The sequence below is a fragment of the Myxocyprinus asiaticus genome, chromosome 37 (assembly GCF_019703515.2).
Source record: "Myxocyprinus asiaticus isolate MX2 ecotype Aquarium Trade chromosome 37, UBuf_Myxa_2, whole genome shotgun sequence".
Lineage (NCBI taxonomy): Eukaryota > Metazoa > Chordata > Actinopteri > Cypriniformes > Catostomidae > Myxocyprinus > Myxocyprinus asiaticus.
In genome coordinates, this window is record NC_059380.1 from 21553096 (window position 1) to 21580081 (window position 26986).

Consider the following 26986-nt stretch of genomic DNA (forward strand, 5'->3'; position numbering starts at 1 on the left):
CCAGGTCTCCTAAGCAACCAAATTGGCCCAGTTGCTAGGGAGGGAAGAGTCACATGGGATAACCTCCTCGTGGTCGCAATTAGTGGTTCTCGCTCTCAGTGGGGCACGTGGTAATTTGCATGGTAAAAAGATCGCGGAAAGTAGCATTAGCTTCCACATGCTGGGAGTCTCCGCTGTGTCATGCACAGCGAGCCACATGTTAAGATGTGTGGATTGACCATCTCAGAAGCAGAGGCAACTGAGACTTGTCCTCCGCCACCCAGATTGAGGTGAGTAACCACACCACCACGAGGACCTACCTACTAAGTAGTGAGAATTGGGCATTCCAAATTGAGAGAAAAGGGGATAAAACAATTTTTTAATAAAAAAATAAATACAAATAAACAACACAAAAACAATGCATCTGAAAATAGAAATAAAGCAAGAGCAAAATCTGTTTATTTATTTATTTATTATCTCAATAACAACAAAAAAAGAACAAAAAGATAAATATCTTTTAATTGTGAAATTATTTATGGATGTGCATTTTGAATCAAATTGAACCACCCACTCTATTCCATGTAGAAGATTCCCCTTATAATTCCAGATACAGTGCATACACAGAGTAATTGTATAACTGACGTTATCTTCAGCCTTGGTTTTTATCTCAGATAAAGGAAAAGAGACGCTTTTGTGCGTCCATCACACACTGACATCAGCAGCTCTGCCCAGGCTCGGCGCTAGGATCCGGCGGAGAGCCCCCCCCCTCTCTCTCTCTCTCTCTCTCTCTCTCTCTCTCTCTCTCTCTCTCTCTCTCTCTCTCTCGCTCTTTTCCAAGCCTGTTTTAAAGTCTCTGCCAGACTTCGGCTCGTGCGCTACTTCCTGGATGGCGGAATGGAAAGCTTCCAGAGCCGCTCCAACTCTTCCCTCTGTGTTTTCAGTCTGATGCATGGACTACCGCTCGTCTAAGACGTCTCTTCTATTTCACACAACAACCATCCATAGATCCTCTGACATGTTTTTCCTCCGGACTGCAAGCTCTGCCATCTGAGACAGAACTCAGTTTCCTTTTAGCTTGGTCGAACTTCAAAAGAAAAGGAAAAAATCTCTTCTCCAGGGGGCTCACTAAAGGAGGCGGCAGATTTTTTTTTTATTTTTTTTTTAGCTCGCGATAAGTTTTTTACGCCCTATATGCGCTTATAAACCCATTTAGTGCATTTGCATCGGGTCTTTGTGGAAGTTTTTCGATCATCAGGAGGATACCTCTGTCAACAGTTGCCTTATTCCCATCTCTCCATGTATACTGTGTGACATGCGGAGGCTACTGCGACCGCGCTGCTGCTGGTGGATTCCGACTCTGATTATCTCCTCGCTCGTGCTCCGGTGGGCATACTGTCATCCCGGTAAGTTGAATTTTGATGTGGGGAACGTGGATAAAAATTAATGCATGTTTGCAAATCCCTCGATCTGTTACATGACTGCATTTTGTGGAGATCTCAACCCGTGTTCATTGTTAAAACAGCTGTGTGTTATAAGAAAGCGATTTATCTAGTGTACATTAATGATATTTTTAAGTCATGGGTAGGCTACCAATTGGGAACTAATACACAATAACGCAGGACAGCGGTATTGAAGCGCGCATTATTACGTCTATTGATGCGATGATTGCAGTATGCCCAAATGATCCGCGGCGCCCGTTATTTCTTAACAATATATTCAGATTGGTTTTTTAAAAACATCGGTCGATCGCTTTACATGTCCGCACGCATGTGTGTCATAATAGCCTATTTGCACCGTTTTAATTATAATGGACGTTGGGTCGTTATTAGTGTAACTTAAAATGATAAACGAAGTCGCTTTCTCGTGGGAAAAACCTTTATGGATGTAGAAGAACAGAAGTTCTTATCTAAACATGCATATGTTGCTTGACAGTAAAGAAACAGCATCGTTTATGGGGTCATTAAGGGAAAAATAATAACCCTTTCTTTCTTAATTGGTCATTAAAATGCGCTTTTATGTAGGATCAGGCGAGTTGGGATGATTCCTTGAATATGCATTCTCACAGTAGCTCATATATCGGATGGACAGCACTTCTGTTGACTGTGAGAATTCGATTTTTGGGGGGCTCCTCCGGGATTTAAAAAAACAAAACTGATATGGCACCTATATGTGAAAGTGTATTGTTTTAAATGACCTTGAGCGTGTGACAGGTGAGAATCTATCACGCTCTTCAGGTTTTGTTGTGATGATAGACAGCACCCAAAGCTCAGACTCTGAGATGAACAACGTTGAAATTTCACCATGTGGAGACTGATAAGCTCCTATTTGCTTGAGTTTTTAATGTAAGACTGGAGGTGTGAAGTCTATGATGGTTCAGAGTCACTGAGCAATGATATATACTCTCAGATCATCCTATGCAAGCAGAAAAACTGTTTTCGCCCTTTGTTGAGTGTGCAAATGGCAAATCACGTTGTTTAGACAGAAACATAGCCTACATTATTCTCCATTCCTAACTGCAGGAATGCAACAGTGGTTACAGTACACATTAAATGCTTTACTGTATTAAAGTCATATTCATAAATAAGATAAGCTTGAGAGCTTTACGGGTCCATACAACTGAAAAATAACATGGTTGGTGATTGAAGCTGAGCTGAGGTTTTAATGTTAGCGTGCAAAGCTGCTGTGTGTTCAGAAATCGCATTCAAATGCCAGAACACATTGTGTTTATCTCTCCATCTATCTGATAGCTTGGTACATAAAATACTAATACATCTCAAAATGTAAATTTACTCTATAGCTGACCTACTAATGGACGACTTAAGGTTTCTAGAATCAAACAGCCATCGTATTTCCTGGCTTTGCATAAGTCATAACATCTCAGCCTCATTTTTGTTAGTAGTCAATCGCTGTCATAGAAATAAACCAATATTAAAATATCATGCTACATAAGCTTTTATAATCTCTTAGTAAACCAAGCTTGCTGCACTTCACATATCGGTCAAAATGTCTTTGGGATTTTTCTTTTCTTTTGGTATTGCCACTAGTTTTCATCTCACATTCTGTGTGATCCAAACTGTGAGAGCAGTGCGTTTAGGAATTCGGTGGACATGGGTGTGAGCGATTGAGCACTGACAGAGAGAAAAAGCATTTAAGTTTCTGGATCCCAAACAGGCGAGAGGTTTCATCAGGGCTGTGATGAACACCCCATGAATAACACATTGTCACCAAAGGACAAACGCCTGACTCAAGGTTATGGACATTATTGACAATATTTGTCTGTTTCTCTTTTTGCATCTCTCTCTCGTGTCTGACTGTTTGTATGTCGCAGTATATGTTTCTGTTTATTCACAGCTCCATAAGGGTGGCCCGCTGTTCTGGTGCTAGTGTGAGAAACGGTCGGAACTGTCACTTGCCCTTTCGGGCCAGTGTTGCGTTTCACTTCACTTTACGCTCGTTAATGTGCATGATCATGTGTTCATATGTCATGAAAACATAAGCGCTGGTTGTATGTGATGTACTGAACATTGCTGTTCTGAATTCTGCTGATTTAGGTCACCAAGATAATGTTATCTTTCTGGGCAACATAGATGAGGTTTTGTTGAAATTGTAAGATTGACTTGTGATAATCCTGAGAGCACTGAACAAGGTAGTTTCTAAAGGTGCTTTACAAAGTAAAGCAAGATACAAAACCATATAAAAAAAGGATACATTAACACATGATACAACTTAAAATATGTATGTAGAGAAATACAATGTGTAGTATTTCCAACAAAACTGTCTTTGAATACATGGCCTCCATAGAGTTACATTATAGTAATCTCCAGATATTATTGCAAATATAAAACCTAACAAATTTGTTGTTGTATATATAAAAACCAACCAAACAAACAAACAAACAAAATAAAAAACCTAACATTACATCACGAATATAAATATATTTTTATGGCACTTAAAATATGTCACTTAAATTTAGCATATTTTGTGGTGGGGCCAGAAAAAATGTAGGCAGGGCAAGTAAAAATCTGACGTGGCTAAAGCCTGGTTCACACTGTACGAATTTCGCTATGATTCTGCCATCTGAGACAAAATTCGGGAATCCTAAGATATTTCTGTTATTGTAGGGCAAAATCGGCAGTCTTACATCGTTTAGTGTAAAAAGGTCACTGATGGCTGATTAATTTCCCTTACAGTGATCTTTGGCCTCTGATGAAGTTCTGACACTGTCCGAAATTTTGGGTTGAGTCCTGCAGTGTGACTCCTACGATGCCCGACTAATAAAGAACCATTAGAAACACCGCATCTGATGACTGATACTAGCTTGTCTATGTGATATACCAACACAAATATGGCGTTATCTTCACATTATGATCATACTATCAAAATAACCTTGAGTTCGCATTGTAGAAGGGTTATTCCATTGTGTCCTCTTTTACCCAGCCATGACTTACTACAGACACTCTCTCTCTTTTTTTTTTTTTAGGCAAAATATAGCAAAAATGAGCACTATTGCTTGTGCCACGCATATATGTGGATGAGACAACGTGACGTGGACTGATAATTTAAAATGCTCAGTCAATGCTGTCAATCATGAGTCCTAAAAGATGTACATTATATCGTACAGTCTGACATAGAAAACAGTTGATGTCACACATTCTGTCTTGGCATCTTTACTGGGGTTATATCGTACACTCTGAATTGCGGCAATCATAAAAGACTGTAAAAATCGTACAGTGTGAAGCAGGCTTAACAGAAAAAATGATGGCAAACCCTGTGTGCTATCCATTGCTGCCTCCCTAGGTGAGTTGATTTCTAAGAAAGACATGCACACTTCCAATCCATGAGTACTGTATTTTTCTTTGGAATTTAAGAGAGAAATGAAGATATCATAGAACAAAAGAGTTTAATGTGTTCTGTCTGCCTCCTGTCATCCCTCCTGCTCCCTCTGCTTTCTGACAGAGACGGGTCTTTTTAAGCTCAGTGACATTTGTTCCTTGTCTGTATCTGATAGACCTGTTCTTAACAACCACTGCTGCGGAAAGAAAAGCTAGCTCTGTATCTGCCATCCCGGCAACGGTGACATACAGCAACATGCTGGAAAAAGGAGAACAGTGCAACTTTATTTATTTCTGTCATGCCAGTGGGAAACAAGTGTCTGTACACTTGAGTCTCCAGTAATGGCCAGTTTGCTGTTGGTGCAGTGGAGGAAGCTGGCTAGAGGGTGGGAAGAATCTCTCCGCGGGGTGTCTGTTGGCCCCAAGCATCACTCATCTCTTCACAGCCCAGTTGAGGTAGCTGCTGGAGTAATATATGACTACCACTGGGGGAATAAATGCTAGCACTCTTTGCACCTGATAGTCTAAAGCCGTTTAACTCAACATTAAGAATCTACATTGAAAATCTGAAATTTAAAATTGAATTTAAACCTGGAAATGTTTTAGGATTTTGACAAATTTAAAACATAGAAACCTCATGACATTAAACATATAAGAAATATTTACGATTCCGAACTACTTCAAGGTCACTTATCAAATGTTAGCAAATTTGTTACATTGACCATGTTAATTCTAGGCTTGGGATCGATGCCTTTTTCACGCATCGATAATCAGAAAATGTTCCCGATGATTATCGGTCTATTTTATTTTTCAGATACAAATAGGGCTAATTGTTGCAAAATAGTTTTAGTCTCTTTATACATATTTCTAAACACAACTTTGGTAAAGTGTGAGCAGCAGGGTAACTTAAAGGGGGTCACACACTGGACACTCAGATTTCCTTGGTTCCATCGAAACACTCACAGTGCTGCAGAGAACATGGACATTCAGGTTTTGTAAAAACGTATGATGTCCATGCCAGCTAAAGTTGAGTGCGTGATGTAATTAAAGCAAAAGGGCGACATACCAAAATGCACAATCATGTTCAATTCAACTTTGCACTTTTCTAAAAAAGAAGCGTTTACTCAAGTAACAATGTAGAAGCCGCCAGCAATAGTGGCTGAAGGATTTCTTGGTGGTTATTTCTGTTGTATGACGAATAGTGTGCCACACACTAGAGAGCCTAATGGTTATTCAAATCTCTTAAGAGGCATCATACTTCCTGCTTTTCTGATTTCCTTTTATGTGGGCAAGGAGTCATTTCTCTGTCTAATAGAAAAAGATAATTTGCTAAACGTCCGTTCAGAAATGACGGGTACTTAAGATTGGGGGTTAGTCTCAGGAGTGAGATAGCCAGAGCTGACATTCGGGCGGATTGGATGCACTGGCGGCCTCTGTAACAACATTATCGTCATCATCATCTCTCTGCGCTCGGGCTGTTATCTGTCCAGCTGCATGAGCAAAGCTGCTGTAATGTTCGCCAGGTCACTTTATCAGTCATGAAGCCTGTCATCGTTGCCTGGCTCCACTAATAGATTGATTAAAAGATAGGGTCATTTTGGCCATTAACCGTGTGGGATGATGTTGGGTTGCTGTGGAGTCTGTTTCACAGTGTTTGTTAGTGCGTGTGTGATGCTACTGTATATCTGTGACCTGCTGTTCTATAGTATGTCTCGGCTCTTTGAATAATAATAATAAAAAGTAATAATTATGCATTTGGTTAGTTGTGGCATAACATGTCCATGCACTTTTTTATTAATAAAAAATGTATATGAATATATAAATGCTAATTCAAAGGATAATAAACAGTTTAACTTTCTTTAACATTTCCATGAAGTCTCTCAATTAAAATCAAGAGGTCATAAAAACTGTATGCATCATAATTACTGTATTAAAAAAATAAATAAATGCTTTTTAAAATAATGTTAAATAGGGTATAGTATGTGACACCACAGCACATGCCAACTTCCCATTTAATTTCTATATTTATTTTGTGTTTAATTGTTGAGTAAAGAAAGTGATGGAACAAATAAAAGTTCCATTCAAACAGTGTTTGAAATATTATTTCAAATGTTCTAGAAACATTTTTGTTTTTGGCTTTTTAGACAGTTCTTTTATTGATTCAGATGTCAGAGAGAGAAAAGACAATGATGGACCCAAACTAACCGCACTAACCGCTAGGCCACAGCTCCGAAATTTTTATTTTGGTTGTGGCTGGTTTGGTTTTGTACAGCAGATTTTAGAAATGTTTTATCCTGCTCGATCCTTTGCTTTGCAAGTGTCTGACTTCATGCATGTAATACAGTATGTTGCTTCTTTTACTGTTAGAGTAATTGCTTCTTTCTGTTTTTGCTGTCAGCACGCTTAACAAACATGGTTAAGCTAAATATATGCTCTTTAATTTATCACACACTGTCTCTTTCTCTCTACCTCCCTTCCCCGTTTTCTTGTGTTAGATGTTGTGAATGTTGTGGACAGTGTGCTCAGAAGTAAAGGACTCGTGCTGGTACATTCTCTGCTCATCTCCACTGGCAGCCATGGCTCTCAGTGTGTGGCAGCTGTTCAGTGAAGTTGGTATGCTGGAGGGTCCTGTCTTCCAAACATATATACATGTATATAATGAACACAGCATGCAAAGAATCACACTCTTTTCCACTTAAAACAGACAGTATTTTGATTATGTACCATATAATACTATGTTATTAGATATATTAATGCAGTAATATAGGAATTATATTTTAGTTGTTTATTACCATAAACTTGCTGCCCTACTTGTCTTTTTTTTCCATGAATAAAAAAATATTATCAATACCTATAGAACTCTCCCATCCAATTAATGGCTCTGTTGCAATTTTGAGGCCCCCCAGATTCATATATAGATCAGTGCAGATGTAAATCCCACTCCGGTTTGATAAATATTGGCTTTGTATAGGACTGTCGTCTGGATTGCTATTTTGTGCAAATGCTTTTTTTGTTCTGTGACAAGCAATTTCATTACATGGTATTTGGAATGCACAAATTCTGAAGCATAGATTGTTGCGACATTGCTGTCATCCACCACTTTTTTTTTATTTTTATAATAGTGTGATATGAATTAGGCAATGGTCAAGATTTGCCTCCTTGAAAGTGGTAGTAGTTGTAGGAAGGAGACCAAAGCTGTGTATGTTGGCGGTGCTTTTTCTTCGATTTTCTCTGTTTGCTTTGCCACTCTTTTATTCGTTTCTCTCTTTCTCTCACTTTCTCTCTCTCTCAGACTGGAGGTTCTGAAAAGATTTTCATTTGGCACAGTAACGGTGCTTAGAACAGTTTGCCAGTAGACGAGAGAAAACTTTGAGCCCCTGGGAGACTTAAAGCACTAATTCTCCTTCCACATAACCCGGCCCCACTCCAGTGCCTCATTCTCTTGCTTGCCCTCGTCCCCCTCTCTAAGGTCATAATTAGCAGAGTATGGAGTATGAACGCAAAAGTCTCTCCAATAATAATGTGTATCGGCTGCTGGCCCTCTCCAATTTTAATGCCAGTTGTTCATCCTCTCACCTGATAAACCATGGCTTGATGCAGTCTGACAAAAAAACAAACAAACAAAAAAACAAAAACATACATTTTTACAACAAAAATGTAAAAAAGATAATGTGTAACTCTTTAATGTAGTCTCAAACCAGTGTCTGTGGCATCAGAGAAGGGGAGAAAAAAACACTTTGGATTTAAGCAGTGGAACTTGTTTATGTTAGTGTTAAAATTAAACGTGTGATGGATGGATTAATGAGAAAGAAATTAATTACAATTTGATAAGCTGCAGTGGGCGTTGTAAAATCCTTCGTGGGATGGGTCCTTAACACCCAGACAGATGTTGCAGTCCGAAAGTAGGTCAAGATGCAACAAAATAACAACGTTTGAAAATAGTCATTCGCTTCTTTGCAACTAAAGATGCTTTTTTGTTGTTGTTGTTTTTTCTAGGTTAAAAATAAATGTGTGTAGCATTTTGTTATTTTAACTTTCCACCCTTTTCCTAAACATGGAAGTGTTCCACGATTCATAAAGGAAGCCTGTTTTTGTTTACTGGTCCTGGTGTATATTCTTAGCAAATAATGTGATGTTTAGTGTATTAAATATTTAAAAGTTGTCAAAAAAGCATGTGGCTCCATAAGTGGATAGATGGCGTGAAGCTATGAATCGAGGTGAGTTACGTTGATATCACTAACCATTTCTAGTTGTTATGACAGCCAACAACTGCACAAGTTGAGACTGAACACATTTTTTTGTCAGACTAAGACTTAAAATTGTCATTGTTCTCCATCTGGAATGACCGTATTGGCAGTTTTACATTGTTTCTTATGGAGACCGGAACTAGAAAGCGATCCAGCGGCAATTAGAATAATCATGGCTAGGGGTGGGCGATATGACCAAAATCTTATATCACAATTTGAGTAATATTATATCACAATAATGATATACTGTATATCACAATACAGTACTTATATGGGGGAAAATCTAGAAAAATTGGCTTATCTATTAAATAACCATATTGTAATGTCTATCTTTGGGTAATTCTGTCAGTGAATTAAATACTTTCAAATATTGCCTCCTATATAATTTTCTCTTTGATTTGGAGCTTAACAATAGTCAAAAGTAAAAAACAAACAAACAAACAAAACAAAACCACAACAGCTTGGTTTTAAATCATTCTTACCATAATGCTAAATTTCACATTATGCCACATTTCAGTGTGATATGTTGTTGACCAATATTATTATAAATGTTCCTCAAGAAACTCGAGATTTTCCCAGAGCAATACAACATAGAGAATAATACATAAGTAAAAAAATGTTTTTTAAAAAAAAATAATGCTACGAAATTAAACACTTCTTTCAGAAAATTTCCAAAATGATATAAGCTCTTTTTGCAGAAAATAAATATAAAATAAATATAAACACTTCTTGCAAAAAAAAAAATAAAAAAAATAAAATAAAATAATTATAATAATAATTAATGCAGAGCACATCTTTTGGCTTTCATAATATTCTTTTTCTTGCTTAATTTTGAGGTAAAACAAATTGCTTTTATTACGAGTGTTAATCGTTGTGCGACACAGTTTGCATATGATATTTTTCTGCTCCGTGTTGGGTTTTGTGAACCTACACCACAGATGTTGCAACTGTTTTAATAACAAGCTCCTCTCAATTTTCTTGACTTGTTTAGGAGTCGTCCCGTTCTGTGGAGATGTTTTCCTCAGGGTTTTTCCTGGGTCAAAAATGACTGAGTAGTGCTTGATCCCGCTCTGCGCATTTTACTGTAAATATCAGGAATCCTGCTGGACTCGCCACGCGCTTGCATGCTCCAGAGATACACTGATGTGCACGTCCGATGAGAAGCATATTTAGCTTTTATGAAACACTGAAGGCAAGATGAATGTAATTGAATTTGCTTGGGCGGCAGCTGAAAATTGTTTAAACCCTGTCCATGTTTCTTAAATTTATTCTCACGTATAGCCCTGCCCACTAATAGATAATCCGATGCTGTGCACATGGATATTTGCATATCGCGATATACACAATATAACAAAATCGATTGACACTTTATATTGTTGCCACGATATATATCGTCATATCGCCCAGGCCTAATTATGGTGCCACCCGGTGGTTAATCAGTAGATAGCAACGTTCAATTACAGCCTGTCTCTTGTGGCCAATAAAGGGGGTGTTTTGTGGCAGTTGTTTTTTACTTAGTTTTTTCTAGGTTAAAAATAAATGTGTTTTGCCTTTATGCAATGCAGACTATGCCCTAATACATTTATTCTAGAGTATATGATGCATTAATTTTGCGGTTAGTCAAGTTGATCAATCAAGAATTTTGTGGCAGAGTGCTAAGCTTCATCCATCACTGTACCACTTTTTGCAAGCCCACGCAATACTTTCTTAAATAAATTTTTCCTTTCAAACCACTTTTTACAGATTCAAGTCATTTTACTTCACTTTCTCACCTAGCAGTTCCAAAACAAAGGCAAAAGTATGTTGCAGTCTGACTCTGAATGATTTTGTACCTTGATCTAATATTTACAAAGAGAACAAGAACCAGCAATATTGACGTGCTTCATTGTTAAAAGTGTAGAACTTGATAACTGAGAGCTAACTATTGAAATCCACTTCTTTACCTTATTATGACTGGCCCATAAGGTGAACCCTTCCCTTGTAATCTGATATCGGTTTTTCTGTTTCTTTTAGAAGGGTGATGGCTGAGATTTGGACTTGGTAAGCCAGTTTGCATCCGTGTAAAAGGCCAATTTCCTTCTAGCACTCTTGATGGGCTGGCTGCCATGGACATGCCTACTTTTGATAGAGAAATAACTTTAATTTCAAGTCGGGTAGCAGCGGTTCAGGCCTGCCGTATAATGACACAGCCTAAAGGGAGATGTTGTCTGTTTGATGGGTGTTTGTCAGTCAGGAAATTGTAGCACTAATGGTTTTGTGTGCCTGTTCATTCCCCATGGTTCTTCTAATTCTCCCCACACAGTTTGTCCAACAATTTGTCCACCTCTTTTCAGAAAATAAGAGGGGAAAAACCAACCAAAAAAAAAAAAAAGCCACAGAAAGAAGTAAGGCTAACTATTAGACACCCTCTATACTGTATATCACATCAGCCATGGAAATTGCGGCACCAAATTATTTGTTTGTCTGTGTGTGAGAGTGGCTTCTACAAGGCCACATAAATTAGGTAATGCTGTGGATTTTCTGGGAACTATAGTCACGTATTCAGAATGCCCATTTTCACAGACACAATGCATTAGAGTTGCATTAGGCCTAGACTCAGCGGGCCTGGCCAGTTACAGCCCCTTGATATTTCTTCTGCTTCAGAGGCAAAAAGACGAAAAGGAAAAGGAAAATAACCACATGCCAAGGAGCGTTGTGTCAGTGAGCCAGTGTAAGGCCGGAGTTGCAAGTCTTCTCATTAAATTTTTTGCAGTGTAGTTGTTTTTTCCACTTTAAATGCTTTGGAAGACGCTGGCCTCTTCCACCGAGAGAGAGAGCGAGCGAGAAGAAGCTTGTGGACTGCACCATGCTGCTCAATTTGTCTTGCTTTTGGGGAAGATGTTTAAAGTACAATGCTTTCTTTTTTTCTGATTTGCTCCCTCCCTATCTTCTCAAATTGTATCCACAGATATCTGGAATGCCGCTTTTTTCCGGCACACCAGATATCTGTGCTGTCATCAGTCAGACCTGTATGAAGTGTGCTGAAAATGGTTTGTGATAAGTGTTGACCCATTCTGATTTATTCCACTCGCAAGAGGCTCTCAGTGTCAGCATAGTGGATTAGAGGAGAATATTATATACATGTATGGTGTGCTCATACGACCGGTCTCTTGTGCTATCATTAAATTGTATTATATCAGCTATCAAACACCTTACTCTCTAGAAATCAGTCAGTCAAAAACCCCTATCAATTACACTAATGAGCTAGCCGTTATTACGTAGCTGAACAATTGATTACTGTCATTATCAGTGTTAGGGTGTAGTTAACTAAAAATAGCAATGCTACTAACTTAACAAAATTTTTCAGTAGCATGTCATTAGCTCCACTGTTTTCACAATGGTGTGGCTTTTCTAGTAACAAGCTACATTTTCCAATGACTAGCGCAGTAGCATCACAGAACACTACATTTGTCACATTGTATTGCAAACGCAGCAGCGGAGATGAGGGTGTGATAATCAAACGTGCTCACCTAAACCGTCCTTTCTCTTTCAGATGTGTTTTTGAGAGAATGAAAATTGGTTTTAATTCTCTCAATTAATCAGTGAATTGGTTCTTTTAAACAGTTCATGTAAATAAACCGGTTAGATAAACAATTCCCTTATATTGCATCGAGAATTTGATTTATTTTAATAAGTTTAATAAGTCAGTTCCCTGGAAATCGCCACCACCAGCCTGAGACCAGACCTAGTTCTCTGGTCCGAACTTCAGCAATGTGTTTTCATCGTCAAGTTAACAGTCCCTTGGGAGGATACTGTGGACGAGGCACATGAGCGGAAGAGGCTGCGATATGCCAAACTCACAGCAGAAGCATAGAATCGAGGCTGGAATGTCAAGATTGAGGTGGGATGCAGGGGATTTTTGGCCAACTCCACAACAAAGCTCCAGAGGGAATTAGGAATTAGAGGGCAGGCCAGCAGGAGGATAATAAAAGCACTCACGGAGGCCGCAGAACGAAGCAGTCATTGGCTATGGTTGAAAGGAAGGACACTACCTGTACCAACAATGGAGCACCATAAGAGACCAACAAGAGGCTATGGGACACACACCTGAGCCTGAACAGCCTGCTGTTTATTAAACTAGACAGCTCCTCACAGTGTTAATCTTCGTGTTGTTTTAGTCATGCTCTCAGAGAAAGAACTAACCACCAAGAGAGGCCAGTAACTGGCTATGGGACACACACCTGGGTCTGATCAGCCTGTGGTGGGCCTGCCTCAGCAGAGGGTGTATTGTGAGTAAAAGGCCGAAACACCCAAGGACGCTGAGGTACATAAATGAAGATGTGTCCCAAATAACATCCTTTAACTTCCCGTCCAACATCAGAAGATCCCTAAGTTAAATGGAGTGCTGATCTACAGGGATTGTAGCACCTAGTCCTACTAACTTATCCAAAAATATGAGTGGTTTATGTAAATTAACTAGTTCACATAAATTGTTACATCGATTTTACCACATTTTGTGGTTACCACGAAACCCCTTACCTGTGGTAAAATTACTGTAACGCACCTCTCGTGGCTTAATACTGTGTTTTAATATGCTAATTAATAGACTAGCATCTGTGAACATGCGATTGCAGATGAAAGAGAAAGTTGTTATCATTTTAAATTTTTCCTCAAGTCTCCCCTAGTGGCATTGTCTCCCATGATTTTCCCCTGCATGTTTCTCAGTGTGGCAGTATTAAAAACAGTCTGCATCGCAAGGAGTGGCAAATGTTGCCAGACATTATGCTTAAATACAGGCCCGAGTGGCAGTTTAATGTACAAGCATGAAATCAACCCCAAAGAAGAAATTATTTTTCATTTTGTTGTCGCTTGAAAACTGTGATTGCGTTTTCTAGCTGGGTTGTGTCTTTGGTGTTTTACTCTACCTTGACTTGTGTCGTGATTACTGATTGGACTGGCTCTGACATGGTAAAGTTACTACCTTACCATGTTTTGTGATCAGTCTCTGCAAATAAGAAAGCATTTGTGCTTATGTTTTTTTAACTGTTTCTCCCTCCAAATGCAAGATTTCCTGACCAGCATGTTGAAGGTCTTTGACTCTCCCAACCAGATGTCCAACAGATGGGCTTCTGCTCTCTCACCCATGGGAACGTTGTGGATTCTTCACACTTTTCCATGCATTCCATTACATTCCCCTCTCACTCGCTTTCTCTCTCTCTCTCTGTATTAGGAATGGGTCAAGATGACCAATTAGTCCAACAACTGACTAATCGATTTCAGAGGTTGAATAGTGAATTTATCTTTTTTAAATGTGAGTTTTTATAGCTTTAATATTTGTATCAGTTGTGTTTTAAAGTGGATGAATTTAAAGATGCAGCTTCTCAAAGAGGGTTTTACTGTGTTGACATTATGCGGTGATTTAGCATACTAACAGTCTAACAGCAACTGTTGCTGTCTACATTGGAAGCGAAAGGAAATTATTTAGCCTGTTTTTCTTAAATGTCTGTCAGTTGCAGTGTTTTGCGTCCATAAAAAATGCATCTGATGGTGTCTGGTGGACATACATGATATTTTTTAAGGGATAGTTCACCCATGATTGAAAATTATCTTATAATTTATTCAGCCTCATGTCATTTCAAACCCTTTTGACTTTCTTTCTTCCAGGGAACACAAAAGATGAATTTTTGAAGAATATTTGAGGGACTGGGGCCGACAGGCTTCAAAATGACCTAAATAAATAAATAAAATCAGTGAATAACAACTTATATTTCAGTTCGTTCCTCACACAAATATATTGTATGACTTCAGAAGGCTTGAAATACAGCACACAAGTCATATGGAGTACTTTTATAAATACTTTATGACTTTCATGGTGCTTTTTCTCTTTACACTTTCATTATGTGTGACCCGCTTTATCATTTTAAGTCACTTTGTTCCAGAAACACATTTTGAGTTTTATGCACTAAAGCTAAAAGGAAAGCATTTAAAATATTTTATCTCAACAAAAGTTTGGAGAAGAAACAAAATGAAAGCTTAGACTTTTATTTTTACTAAAAACTCAAAATGTGTTTCTGGGTCAAAGTGACTCAAAGTTATGGAGCAGGTCACACATGGAAAAGAGTAGCAAGTATATGTGTTCCATGGAAGAAATAGTCATACAGTAATTGTTTGGAACAATACAAGTTTGAGTAGCCTAAATAATGACAGAATTTAAATTTTTGGGTCGATTACACGTAAAGACAGCCCACCGACAAGTCGATTTTGAAAACATTTAGTTTTGCACATCCCTGCTCTGTATACTGCCTGTCTCTCTGTCCCCCCTTTTTTAAAAATTGCATGAGAGAGGGGAGAGAGAGGACAGTTCCAGGAAATGTTTGGCCGAGCCGGTTCTCCATCCCTCATGCGGAGACAAGCGGCGGTGTTCCACCTGAAACCTCTCTGGATTTACGCTGGCAGTCCTGCCATCTTTCTTGCGTTAATCACCCCAGGTTTCGCTTGCAACTTACTGGAGGGGGCGATGGATGAGCCATCTGGGAAATGGAATGGAGAGTGGCCAGGCGTAACAGAGAGGAGATGAGAAAGGAAAGCATAGGAGAGGAGAATAAGGAAGATGATAACCATCTCAACACACACACACATGCACTCACAAACACTTTTGGCTTCATATGACCCCCTTGTAAAGGGCTTAAATGGTTAAAAGTGAATTAAGTAATTTTTATAATATTTGTTTAGCATAATGTGATATACTTTGTGTTAATGTAATAGAATAGAATATTTCTAATGAAATATTAGGACTTTTATTTTGAAGTGCCTTCCAGTTTGTGGTGAGAGGAGGAGTAGTGTAGGAACTTTCATTACTGTAACACAATGACACATTGATTAATGCTCCACAAAGGTTAAGAGTTTCCAAACCCCCCCCCCCCCCCCCCCCCCACACACACACACACACATAATTTAGATTAAGATTAACCATGGAGATCTAATTGACAATGCTGCCTGCACCACAAAATATATAATATTCTTAAAGGTACACACAGTAATGTTTTTCTCAGTAAAACAGTTTCACTCATAAAGAAATTAAATGCAAATTTGACACACATGCATAAAATCATGACCATTCACATGAGATGAAGACTCTGGTCATATCAGTAACCTTATAAAAGCTGGGGGGTTTTTCTACATGGAGAGGGTCCCCTTATGGGGCCTGCCATGTTACAATCACATGACCAGCTGACAGTTGTTTTGAGTAAGCAACTGTTTCTTCAGTTATAATTAATTGTCAATGGAGTCTTGAGGCAGAATTAATGTAACAGATCTCAAATCATTTCCTTGACGATTGTCTGTAAGTGGCTGTGGGTGAACTTTGTTAAAGAAAACGCAGATGTCGTCTTTCTGAATCAGACCACTTAATTAGCATTTATTTCTGGGTTTTATGAATAAATGCATCAGTAATGCTTCTCTGTTTACCCTGGAGTGATGGTTTGAATTATAAAAAAATCAGACCAAAGGCAAATCCATCTGTTATGCGTCAAACATTTTTAATCAGTGATAGACTCTAAGTGATCAGGGAATGACTAATCGCTAAATAAAACTAGCTGTTAGCAAATGCAAGGAGAATTTTTCACGTTTGTCTGATTGGATCAGGCCGACGGACTAACAAGATTTTTCCATCTTACATTTCTTACAGAACATCCCTTTTCTTGTTTCTTTTTCTTTTTATATTATTTCATTTACCAGATGCTCAGTGCCTGGCGGTGCTTTGGTGTCCAGCTAAATAAATGGCTTTTAGGCTGTCACCTCGAAGATCTCTACAGTGACAGGATGTTGACATGCCTTCGGCGAACGGTCCAAAAAGAAAATCTAATTCCATGGCCAAACTTCTGGCCAGCAGATGACTGCAGGGCCTATTAGCAGAAATTAACGGAAACTGATAGTGACAGTTCTTTTAGTGGTCACGCAGGCTCGGTCCTTGCCACGCATTCTTTCACACTGTGTACACACTTTCTCTTTGAATGTAGTTATTGGCGCATTTCACGAGTTTTTTGTAGAACTCCAGGTGTTTTTTTTTTGTTTGTTTTTTTTAGCACAAACTATAAAATGAATGTTAGTAATGATAGGGGTGGGTAAAAAAAAAAAGAAAAGAAAATTCTGATGCATTGTGATCTCCATTTGTACAATCTTGACATTGATTTTTATTTTTTTATTTTTTTCTCCCAATTTGGAATGCCCAATTCCCAATGTGCTTTTAAGTCCTCATGGTTGTGTAGTGATTTGCCTCAGTCTGGGTGGTGGAGGACAAATCCCAGTTGCCTCCATGTCTGAGACCATCAACCCGTGCATCTAATCATGTGGCTTGTTGAATGCATTGTCACAGAGACATAGCACGTGGAGGCTTCACGCCATCCACTGCGGCAACCATGCTCAACTCATCATGTGCCCCACTGAGAACGAACCACATTATAGCGACCACGAGGAGTTTTCCCCATGTGACTCTACCCTCCCTAGCAACCAGGCCAATTTGGTTGCTTAGGAGACCTGGCTGGAGTCACCCTGGGATTTGAACTAGCGAGCTAGTGAACTCCAGGGGTGGTAGCCAGTGTATTTTACCACTGAGCTACCCAGGCCCCCCTTGATATTGATTCTTAAATCCCATGACCATTCTTTTACTCTATGCCCAACCCTCTACTACAATGAGAGAAACCAAATTTTGTGCTATGCGACTAAAATGTTTTATATATTTGACAACTGTCTGTTAAATGTTTAAAATCCACTCACCAGTAATTGTGTAGTATAGTGGTGAAGTATTCAGCAGAGAGATCCTTTCATGAAGTTGAGAGTAAATGTTGTTCCGTGTAATGTGTCTAAAGACGAGATCCATGTGACCCATTTGTCACTGGATAGTGTCTCTTTTAATATCCTTTCTGTTCTTTACTGTCTGTCAAAAACAGATAAAAAACAACAAAAAAGAAACATGTAATGCTAGTCACGCATAGCAGGGATGAGGTTATGCCATTCTCTCACAGGCACTTTATAGAAATGCTGGTTTTGTTAAAGAGACAGTACCTGTTTTTAGCATGTGTTTAACAAATCAATGTTAATACATGTAAATAGTACAAATTATGCAATTAATCAAAAGAATAAATGTAACAAAAATAATAAATGCAATATAATATCATATTTATTGATTGAATACATGGATTTGTTCATTTTGGGACCAAAATGATGAAAAACTAATAAAATATAATTAGTAAAATTAAAATTTTCATAATGTACCTAGTTAGACGGTCCCTTGTATAATTAACAGCATTAGCTGGGAGAGAATTTATTTCATGTGTAAGCAAAAGGGACATTAAAACCCATTAAATATACCCATATGAATCAAACTGAATTGGGATCGAATCCAATCGAGAGCTTGTGGATCAGAATCAAATCGAGTCAGGAAATCCATATCAATACCCAGCCCAAGTAATCATACCTTACTGGAGAAATTTGTTGTTGCATTTATTTCCATGACAAGAATTAACTTTGGGCTTTAACTTAAAAGAATATTTTGTCCAGGAAATATTCAGTTGCCTTATCATGATTGATCAGTTGATTTAGCTGGCCCAGCTGTCTAAAAGTACCATGGTTTTTAATTGAATGCAAGCACGAATTAGGTTTGAAAGCTGCAGGCATGATTTTTAGAGAATATTGGCTTACATATCATTCTTTTGTAAGCGTTGCTTCAGAAGACATGGAGTATAGAACACAAGTTGGTTACACTACTTTTATCCTATTTAAATGTTTTTTTTTTTTGTTTTTTTTTTTGGAGCTTGGCAATATAAATCACCATCCATTTTTATCTCATTTCATTTTGTGTTCGACAAAATAAATAAAATAATATGAAGTTGGAATGAGGGTAAATAAATTATGACAAAATATTTAATTTTGGATGCACTATTCCTTTAAGGCTATAGACCCAGAGTTCAGAGTTAGTAAAGTTATCATCCACTTTCCATGTGGGCCAGCTCTGTGTTTAGCTTAGTTAGCATTATGTTAGCCTTTCGTTAGATTATGTGACCTTATGACGGCAGCTGTCTGGTCTGTGAGTGTGTTGTGGTGAGAGTATTACCCGTCACATGTGGCCATGTACGGTAGGCAGCGAAGCCCTTGAGGCCTTGTGCAGAGAGAGGTATTGCATTGCAGAGGAAGTGTTTTGGACTGTGTGGCAGATGGTGGGTAACAAAATATCATTACATTTGTGCTCAGCGGCTGTGCTGGCAGCCAAGTGATAATATAGAAGTCTGAAACTCCAGTAGGAATGAGATTCTCTGACCCTATTACCTGGAATACTGAACAGGGAAAACATACAGAGTGAGAACGGAATTATAAATGGTTAGGAGGAATTTTTGGTCAAGTGTTCCTTCAACTCCAGTTATCTCAGATGATTTATTTTTTATGTGCACATTGACTTGTTGCTCTTTGTTATTGTTTCCTGCAGCAAAGTCATCATTTCCATTAGGGACATATATATATATATATATATATATATATATATATATATATATATATATATATATATATATATATATATGTATATAATAAAAAAAATAGAATTTTATAATGAAATAATAATTAAAAATGATATATAATTGCACAATTTAAAATTTAATTAAAAAAACAAATATGTTACTTGTATTTTTCTAAAGTATTTGTACTTATTACTAAAAACAATAACAAAAACCCATTCATTATAACTGATTAAAAAAACTGTGAACTGAACACAGTGAACATGGAGGATTTAATGTTGGAGAGGTGAAGCCACATAGCATTGTTTATTTGTATACGCTCTCTTTTGTTTCAGCCACCGATTCACTAGTGGTATCTAGTTGTGGTATTATCTAAAACCAGATAAAGAAAAAGATTTCATCACAAAGTCATAGGCATGGGTCTGCTTTATATGTTGAAATTAATCTTGTAACAGGACTGGTCGGTATGGGAATGAGGAAGTGTGGTTCAGGTATCTTCAAAACACTTTATTCACAAATAAAACACTCTAACATATAGGTAACACTCCTGTGCATCACTCTCTCTCCCCGGACTCTGGCGTGGGCTCCTCTTTGCCCCCATTTCTGGAGAGGAAATCTGCGACAGCCATCTGCACCCCTGGCCTGTGGACTACCTCAAATTTAAAAGGCAATATGCGCGTTAGTATCCTTCATGCGTTGGAGCCACTGGAGCTGGGCATGATCTGAACAGAGGGTGAAGGCCCACCCCAACAGGTAGTAACAGAGAGTGAGAATGGCCCACTTGTTGGCCAAGCATTCCTTCTCCACTGTGCTGTACTTAGTCTCTCTCAAACAGAGCTTCCGACTAATGTACAGCACTGGTTGTTCCTTCCCCTCCACCACCTGCAAGAGCACTGCCCCCAACCCCCTGTCTGAAGAGTCCATCTGTAAAATAAAAGGGAGAGAGAAGTCAGGTGTATGTAAAACGGCCTGCCACAAAGAAAAAAAAACGAGCTGTGCCTAACCGGGTATGCATCAAATTTAGACACCCCATTTACTTTCCTTTAATCCACACAGGACCGTGAACGACCCGTCGCTCTTAGGAACCAGCACCACCGGGCTGGATCATTCACTGTGTGATTCCTCTATTACTCCCATCTCGAGCACTGCATCCAATTCTTCTCGTACCACTTTTTCTTGTGCTCGGGAAGCCGGTATGGATGAGTACACACCACTACCCTGGGCGTAGTATCGATGTGGTGCTGTATGAGGTTTGTATGACCAGGCAGAGGCGAGAACACATCTGCAAATTCTTTTTGCAACTTGGCAACCTCTGTGAGTTGAGACGGCGAAAGGTGGTCTCCACAAGGCAGACAAAGGACAAACTGCTCCAGCACCACCAGACCGATGACTTCCTTGCTATCACGCTCCTCCGCCAGCAGCCACTTCAGGCAGGCATCATGGAGCTGTTGGGCAAATGCAAACAGGTAGCCACGCTCGCTCAGCATTAGTCGAAGTGCTGTCTTTGTTGCTCTGGTTTGCGGCCGACCCGTGTCGATGATTGGCTTTTAAGTTCACCTCCGGCACGAGCTCCACCCTCTCTGGAACCACCGTTTCCAACATCACAGGGACCACCTCCCTCCATAATTTCCATAGGTTGAGATGGTATATTTGACGTGTGTCACCTCTATCTGTTTATTTTACCTCATAATTGAGATCTCCCACGTGTCGTGTGCCCTCAAACGGCCCTTGCCACTTGGCTGAGTAATTTGGAGCTCTATGTTGGGAACAAATTCCCGTAGCTGAGTGCCCCATCACACAGTCATCATACGGCTTTGACATTTTTGAGCTTAGAGCAAATTCTCCTGTGTTAGTCAACCCAAAGTGTGGAGTTTTGCTCTAAGATCAAGAATGTACTGAATTTAATTTTTACTGTTTGAAGGTCCCTCCTCCCAAGCTTCCCGCATGACGTCGAGCACACCCATACAGCAGCTCAAATGGGGAAAACCCTGTGGAGGCTTGGGGGACCTCTCGGACTGTGAATAATAGGGGTTCGAGCCACTTATCCCAATTCCTAGCGTCCTCGTGCACAAACTTACAAATCATATTTATCAGAGTTTTAGTAAATCGTTTCACCAACCCATCTGTTTGTGGGTGATAAACACTGGTGTTTACTACAGTTCACGTAGTGTGCGTGACATGAAAGTAGTGTCTTGATTTGTGAGGATATCTTTCAGAATCCCCACTCTGGAGATCATTTTGAAGAGTGCCTCCGCAACACTACATGCTGAGATGTTGCGCAGAGGCACTGCTTTCAGGTATCGCGTTGCATAAACCACCAGAACTAACACATAGCGATGCCCCTGTGCAGTCCTTTCTAATGGCCCGACGAGGTCCATACCAATTCTTTTGAAGGGGACCTACAATGGAAGTGGGTGCAATGGAGCTTTTGGGGCGGCCGGCAAATTCACTAGCTGACATTCACGGCATGCCGCACACCACCTTCGGACATCCTCATGAATGCCCGTCCAATAGAAATGGGCCATTAGATGGTTTAATGTTTTTTCTCGCCCTAAGTGACCCACCATAGAGAGAGAGAGAGTGAGGAGATAGAGAAAACGAGGGCTACTCTGCCCCTGGGTACACTGCCATATGGTCCTCAGCCAGCTGGAAGGCCTCCTCCAGCGACACCGGGCTGTGGCACTAAACCCGTTCTGCTGTTCCGGTTGGCAGACAAAGGACAAACTGCTCCAGCACCACCAGACCGATGACTTCCTTGCTATCATGCTCCTCCGCCAGCAGCCACTTCAGGCAGGCATCATGGAGCTGTTGGGCAAATGCAAACAGGTAGCCACGCTCGCTCAGCATTAGTCGAAGTGCTGTCTTTGTTGCTCTGGTTTGCGGCCGACCCGTTACAAGATGGCTTTCATTAGGTCGTCATACACCAGGAGGTTCACTGCAGGCTGATGTTGGGCCACGAGCTGGGCTTCCCCGGAAAACAGCGGAAGGAGGCAGGCTGCCCACTGTGACTTCAGCCATTTCCACAGCTCCGCCATCGGCTCAAACAACTCTATAAATGCCTCTGGTTCATCTTGCGGGCCCATTTTCATAAGGGTGAGCGGGGTCATGGAAGCTGTTGGGTCCGGGGTTGCAGCTGAGCCATGCTCCTTGTGTATGAAGCTCCGGAGCACCTGCTGGTCCTCCGCATGAGCACGGAGAATTGCCTGGAAACACTGGTCTTGGTCTCAACGTAGTTCAAGCAGGGCCTGGTGTTGAGCCTAGTGCATTCTGGTGAGGGATTTGATGACTTCGGCCAGCGGCGAGGACTCCATGATGGTGTATTGTCTTCCTCAAGATCCCGGGTTTCGGCACCACTGTAACAGGACTGGTCAGTATGGGACTGAGGAAGCGTGGTTCAGGTATTTTCAAAACACTTTATTCACAAATAAAACACTCTAAAATATAGGTAACACTCTAACGCGTCGCACTCCTGTGCATCACTCTCTCTCTCCTCGGACTCTGGCGTGGGCTCCTCTTATCACTCTCCCTGGATTACGGCAACAAGAAACAGCTGTTACACCTAATTATCACCCAGGGATGAATCCTTACTGCTTCCCCTCTCCCCGGACGGACGCTCAACCACACCCTGGCCACACACACAGTTCCATGTGTCTCTCTCTCTCTCTCTCTCTCTCTCTCTTTGGCGTCTCCGGCTCCTCCTTATCTCTCTCTCCCGCTGATTGGGGCAACTCAATGCCAGGTGTGAATCCTCACGGCCTGGCCATGCCCTCCTCCTCGTCACAAATCTCTTGTTCATTTCTCACCCCTTGCTGTGGTGAAAGATGAGAGCTGGTCCTGGGATCTAATTGTTTTCTTGTGACCTGGATCAAGTGTTGGAAACCTTCCATCATCTCTTCACACCTGTGTTACTAATGGCACACGTGATGGCTACTCTCCACCCTGAGGTCATCAGAAAGCCGGGATCATCTGGAAACATCACTCTGCCAGATTTCATCTTGTTGATTTTTCATCTGTCACTGCATACTTCTCTCTATAGGGCGGTTGAGTGGTTGATGTGCTTGATAGTGTAGCACTGTCGGATTTCTGTAATACTCTAGAAGGGCTATGTTGTCATCTTTGACAGAAGTGTATTGATGTTACATGCTCTTTTCATTTTTACAAAAATTCTGCTTTCAGAACATCTGCAACACTTTTTTTCTTGGAAGGTTCAAACTATTCCTTCTTTTAAACTTTTAAAATTATCATTAATGCAAAGCCATTAACTTAGCGAGCATTCACAAAATATTTTAAGTAGTAATAATTATATGTAATCTCTATAATTATAATAATTCAGTAGATCGAAAGTTCTTCAGCTGAAATTGATCTGTGCTTACAGAAATTTCAATCACTGCCCCAAGTGGCTGATGTTTTGTTGAACGTATAGGCATGGTTGAGCTCCAGAGTGGTGCCAAAAGTTTTTGGTTGTAAATGATACAGTCAACAGGAATGCATATTTTATTAATCATACGCCCTAACCCAAGCCCTAAGCCTGTTGCGATTATTAAATAATTGTCTGATTGCAGTTATTTTTTCTATCCGAGGTTATTTGAGACAACCGCTATTATTGTGCACTTTAAATTTCAAGCACATTTTACTGTCCAAAAAAGGAATGGACGGCATGTTTTAGTGTCTCATTAAATTGAACTCCGACCATCTAACTGAGTCGCACCATGGACTGCACAGTGTGCAGCTCCTGAAGCGTGAAGATTAACTGCTTTTGAACCAGGCTTGAAACACTGTGCTGCACACGCCGTCTATGGAGGTTCGCTGCAGACTCCCATGGAAGTATAAACGAGAATTTCAGTGAATACAGAGCACTCCCGTTTCACTTTAATTTAACAATCGTGTAATGGCAAAAGTTATTTGTCGTTGTGGGGTCATACATGCAGTGTTAATGACATGCAGTGACACAGAGGAGCCCTGTGTCATTCCCACTTACTATATTTCTAAGGAGATGATGTAATGAAGACACATACAATCTCAAAGCTCTTTATTCTGTGAAATAAGGGTTTGTGGGTTTAATCTGAGAGCCTTAAAGTAACGTGTGAAAATGAAGAATTTTGGACTGAAATATTTTACTATGGTATAATATAATATAATATAATATAATATAATATAATATAATAAAGCTATTCAGGTTGGCTGGGTTTTTACAATAACAGTGTAAATGCAAAATGGACCAAGGCTAAAGTTGACCAAAGAGAGAGAGACAGATATTTTATGTATTTTTAAATATTTTGATATTTAAAATATCATATTTATGTAAATCATAAGTTGTTAAAGCCTTAAAGGAAATCATGTAAAAGTAAAATATGAATAAATAACTTAAGGTTTATAAAGCATGCATACACCTTTGACAAAAGTATGACTTTTTGTATGACAATTAATCATATTAATAGTGAAAGCCCTAAAACAGACAATTAATCGTCATAATCATGAGAGTCCTAAAACAGACAATTAGTCATCATAATTGCAATTATTTGTCTGACAATTGATCATCAGCCAAGTTTCATAACTGTGACAGCCCTACCAAGCCCCAACCCTACACCTAACCGTCAGTGGAGTAAAAATTTAGTCTTACAGTGAAAATTTTTATTCATTACTCCTATTCATCAACCACTCTGTCAGAGCTTTCTCTAGTAAGTGTGCATCTTTTAATGATTAAAGTGCCTCAAAGGACTATGCTATGACTATGCATAATTGTAAAGTAATGGTTTTTCTGTGTGTATGGTATTCCTTGAAGTACCTTGGAATAACATGTAAATTCCATGGTACGTGAATATAAACATTCAATATCGTAGTGTATATCAAAGTACAATGGTATTTCCATCTGATACCATCACTGTACCACCGTAATATGACCACAGAATTTATTATTATTATTATTTCTTTTTTTTTTTTTTTTTTGTGAGCATGAAGGGCACATTGATTTATGTCTTGTGGTTAGTTGTATGTAGCCACATATTGCTGTGACACCAAAACCAGTCTGCTGTCACAGATTCGGCATGCCCATGCCTGCAGTGTAAATGCATAGGCTATGTATTTTTAGCATCTCCTAGATATGAGTCACGCTCTACTGTACACACCTGTGAAATGCAGGTACTCACCTGATTTTCTTAAACTCACTTGGCTTCAGTTCGATTGTGCTATTTTCTGGTTTGGATGGGCTTTTTGATAGACACGCTCTGTCACTCCTTTTCTCTGCCGACATGATATGCCTTTGGATGTTGACATAATCTGTCCAGGCCCTTTCTATAAGCCTCACTGGCACAGATGTAGTTATCAATCCAAGCAGACAAATGTCATTCCTAATCTGTTTGTCTGGGCTGGATTGAGCTTTCCGTAAAAAAAAAAAAAAAGACCATTTCAGCCTTATCGTCTTTATCTGTGATTTTCGTTATCACTTCCTGTGGACGGTCATCCACAAAGTGCTCGCCGGGCCAGAGAGGATGCTGAAAGCTGAGCAGATATGAGTCCTTAAGCCACACTGCCTGCTCATCTCAGATAGATCTTGGGAGGAAATGAGAGTTTGAGTTAAATGCCGTATCACTGGCCAGATTTACCTCAGGTTGGACGTAAGTCTGTTTAGGTCGCAATTCGAAATGAAAACACACAGCTTACTGGCTTACTTCGCATGGGGCCTCCTTATTGTCCGGTCGGCTTGAGTTTGTGTTTCCCGATGGCAAAATAATAATTCTAAAAAAACTAAAGTAGATTTGCATTTTGCAAGTTTTAGACTTTGGTTCTTAGATGGTTAAATAGGTGAAAGAAAGAAACATTTGCATATTGATGTAAAAAAAGATTACATTTTTAAAGCTTATTTATTTGTTTAAAAAAAAATCAGCAATAGGTGTACTTTTTATCTTAAAAACAAAGTTAGAACTGAGGCTGTGCGTTAAGCGGTTCAGGCTTAATTAATTGCAAAAATTAGTGAAAAAGAAGAAGAACAATAGAATTTTTGAGGTATATCAATACAGTTCTTGCCATGTAAGCACTGCAAAAAGATGTTTGGCAATTGACAGCTGTAAAAAAAAAAAAGTCCTCATTAGATCTGAGGAGAGAGGCTGTAGCACTTAGCAACTGTGTGTGTTGGCAAGGGAAGTGGACTTCCTGTGTATGGGTGCAGAGCTTAAGAGCCCCCACGAATAAATGGATGAGAGGAGTGAATACCGAGAGACGGATCGAGTGAAAAGGATGAGAGGATGGGGGAAAAAAGAGAGGGGTGTCGCAGTAGGGTCACTGATTAGCCATACGCATAGCACATGTACTAGAGATGTGAATCTGCAGGGATATTGCGATAAAATAATATATTGATATGTGGATCACGATTAGGGTTAAGCTTTAAGATGGTGTATATACCATGTGACAGTCTGTCAGTTTTAGTAAAAAAAAAATTCAACCT

At 39.6% G+C, this 26986-nt stretch overlaps 1 protein-coding gene across 1 annotated transcript in view; it reads left to right on the plus strand.

Moving 5' to 3' along the window:
* The first annotated feature begins 782 nt into the window (after positions 1 to 782).
* Positions 783 to 26986, plus strand: part of LOC127427632 (receptor-type tyrosine-protein phosphatase gamma-like) — a 375831-nt gene continuing 349627 nt past the window's right edge. The window contains exon 1 of the mRNA XM_051675308.1: positions 783 to 1382. Coding sequence (XP_051531268.1) covers positions 1292 to 1382 — 91 coding nt within the window. The 5' untranslated portion in view covers positions 783 to 1291. The remainder of the gene's footprint in view (positions 1383 to 26986) is intronic.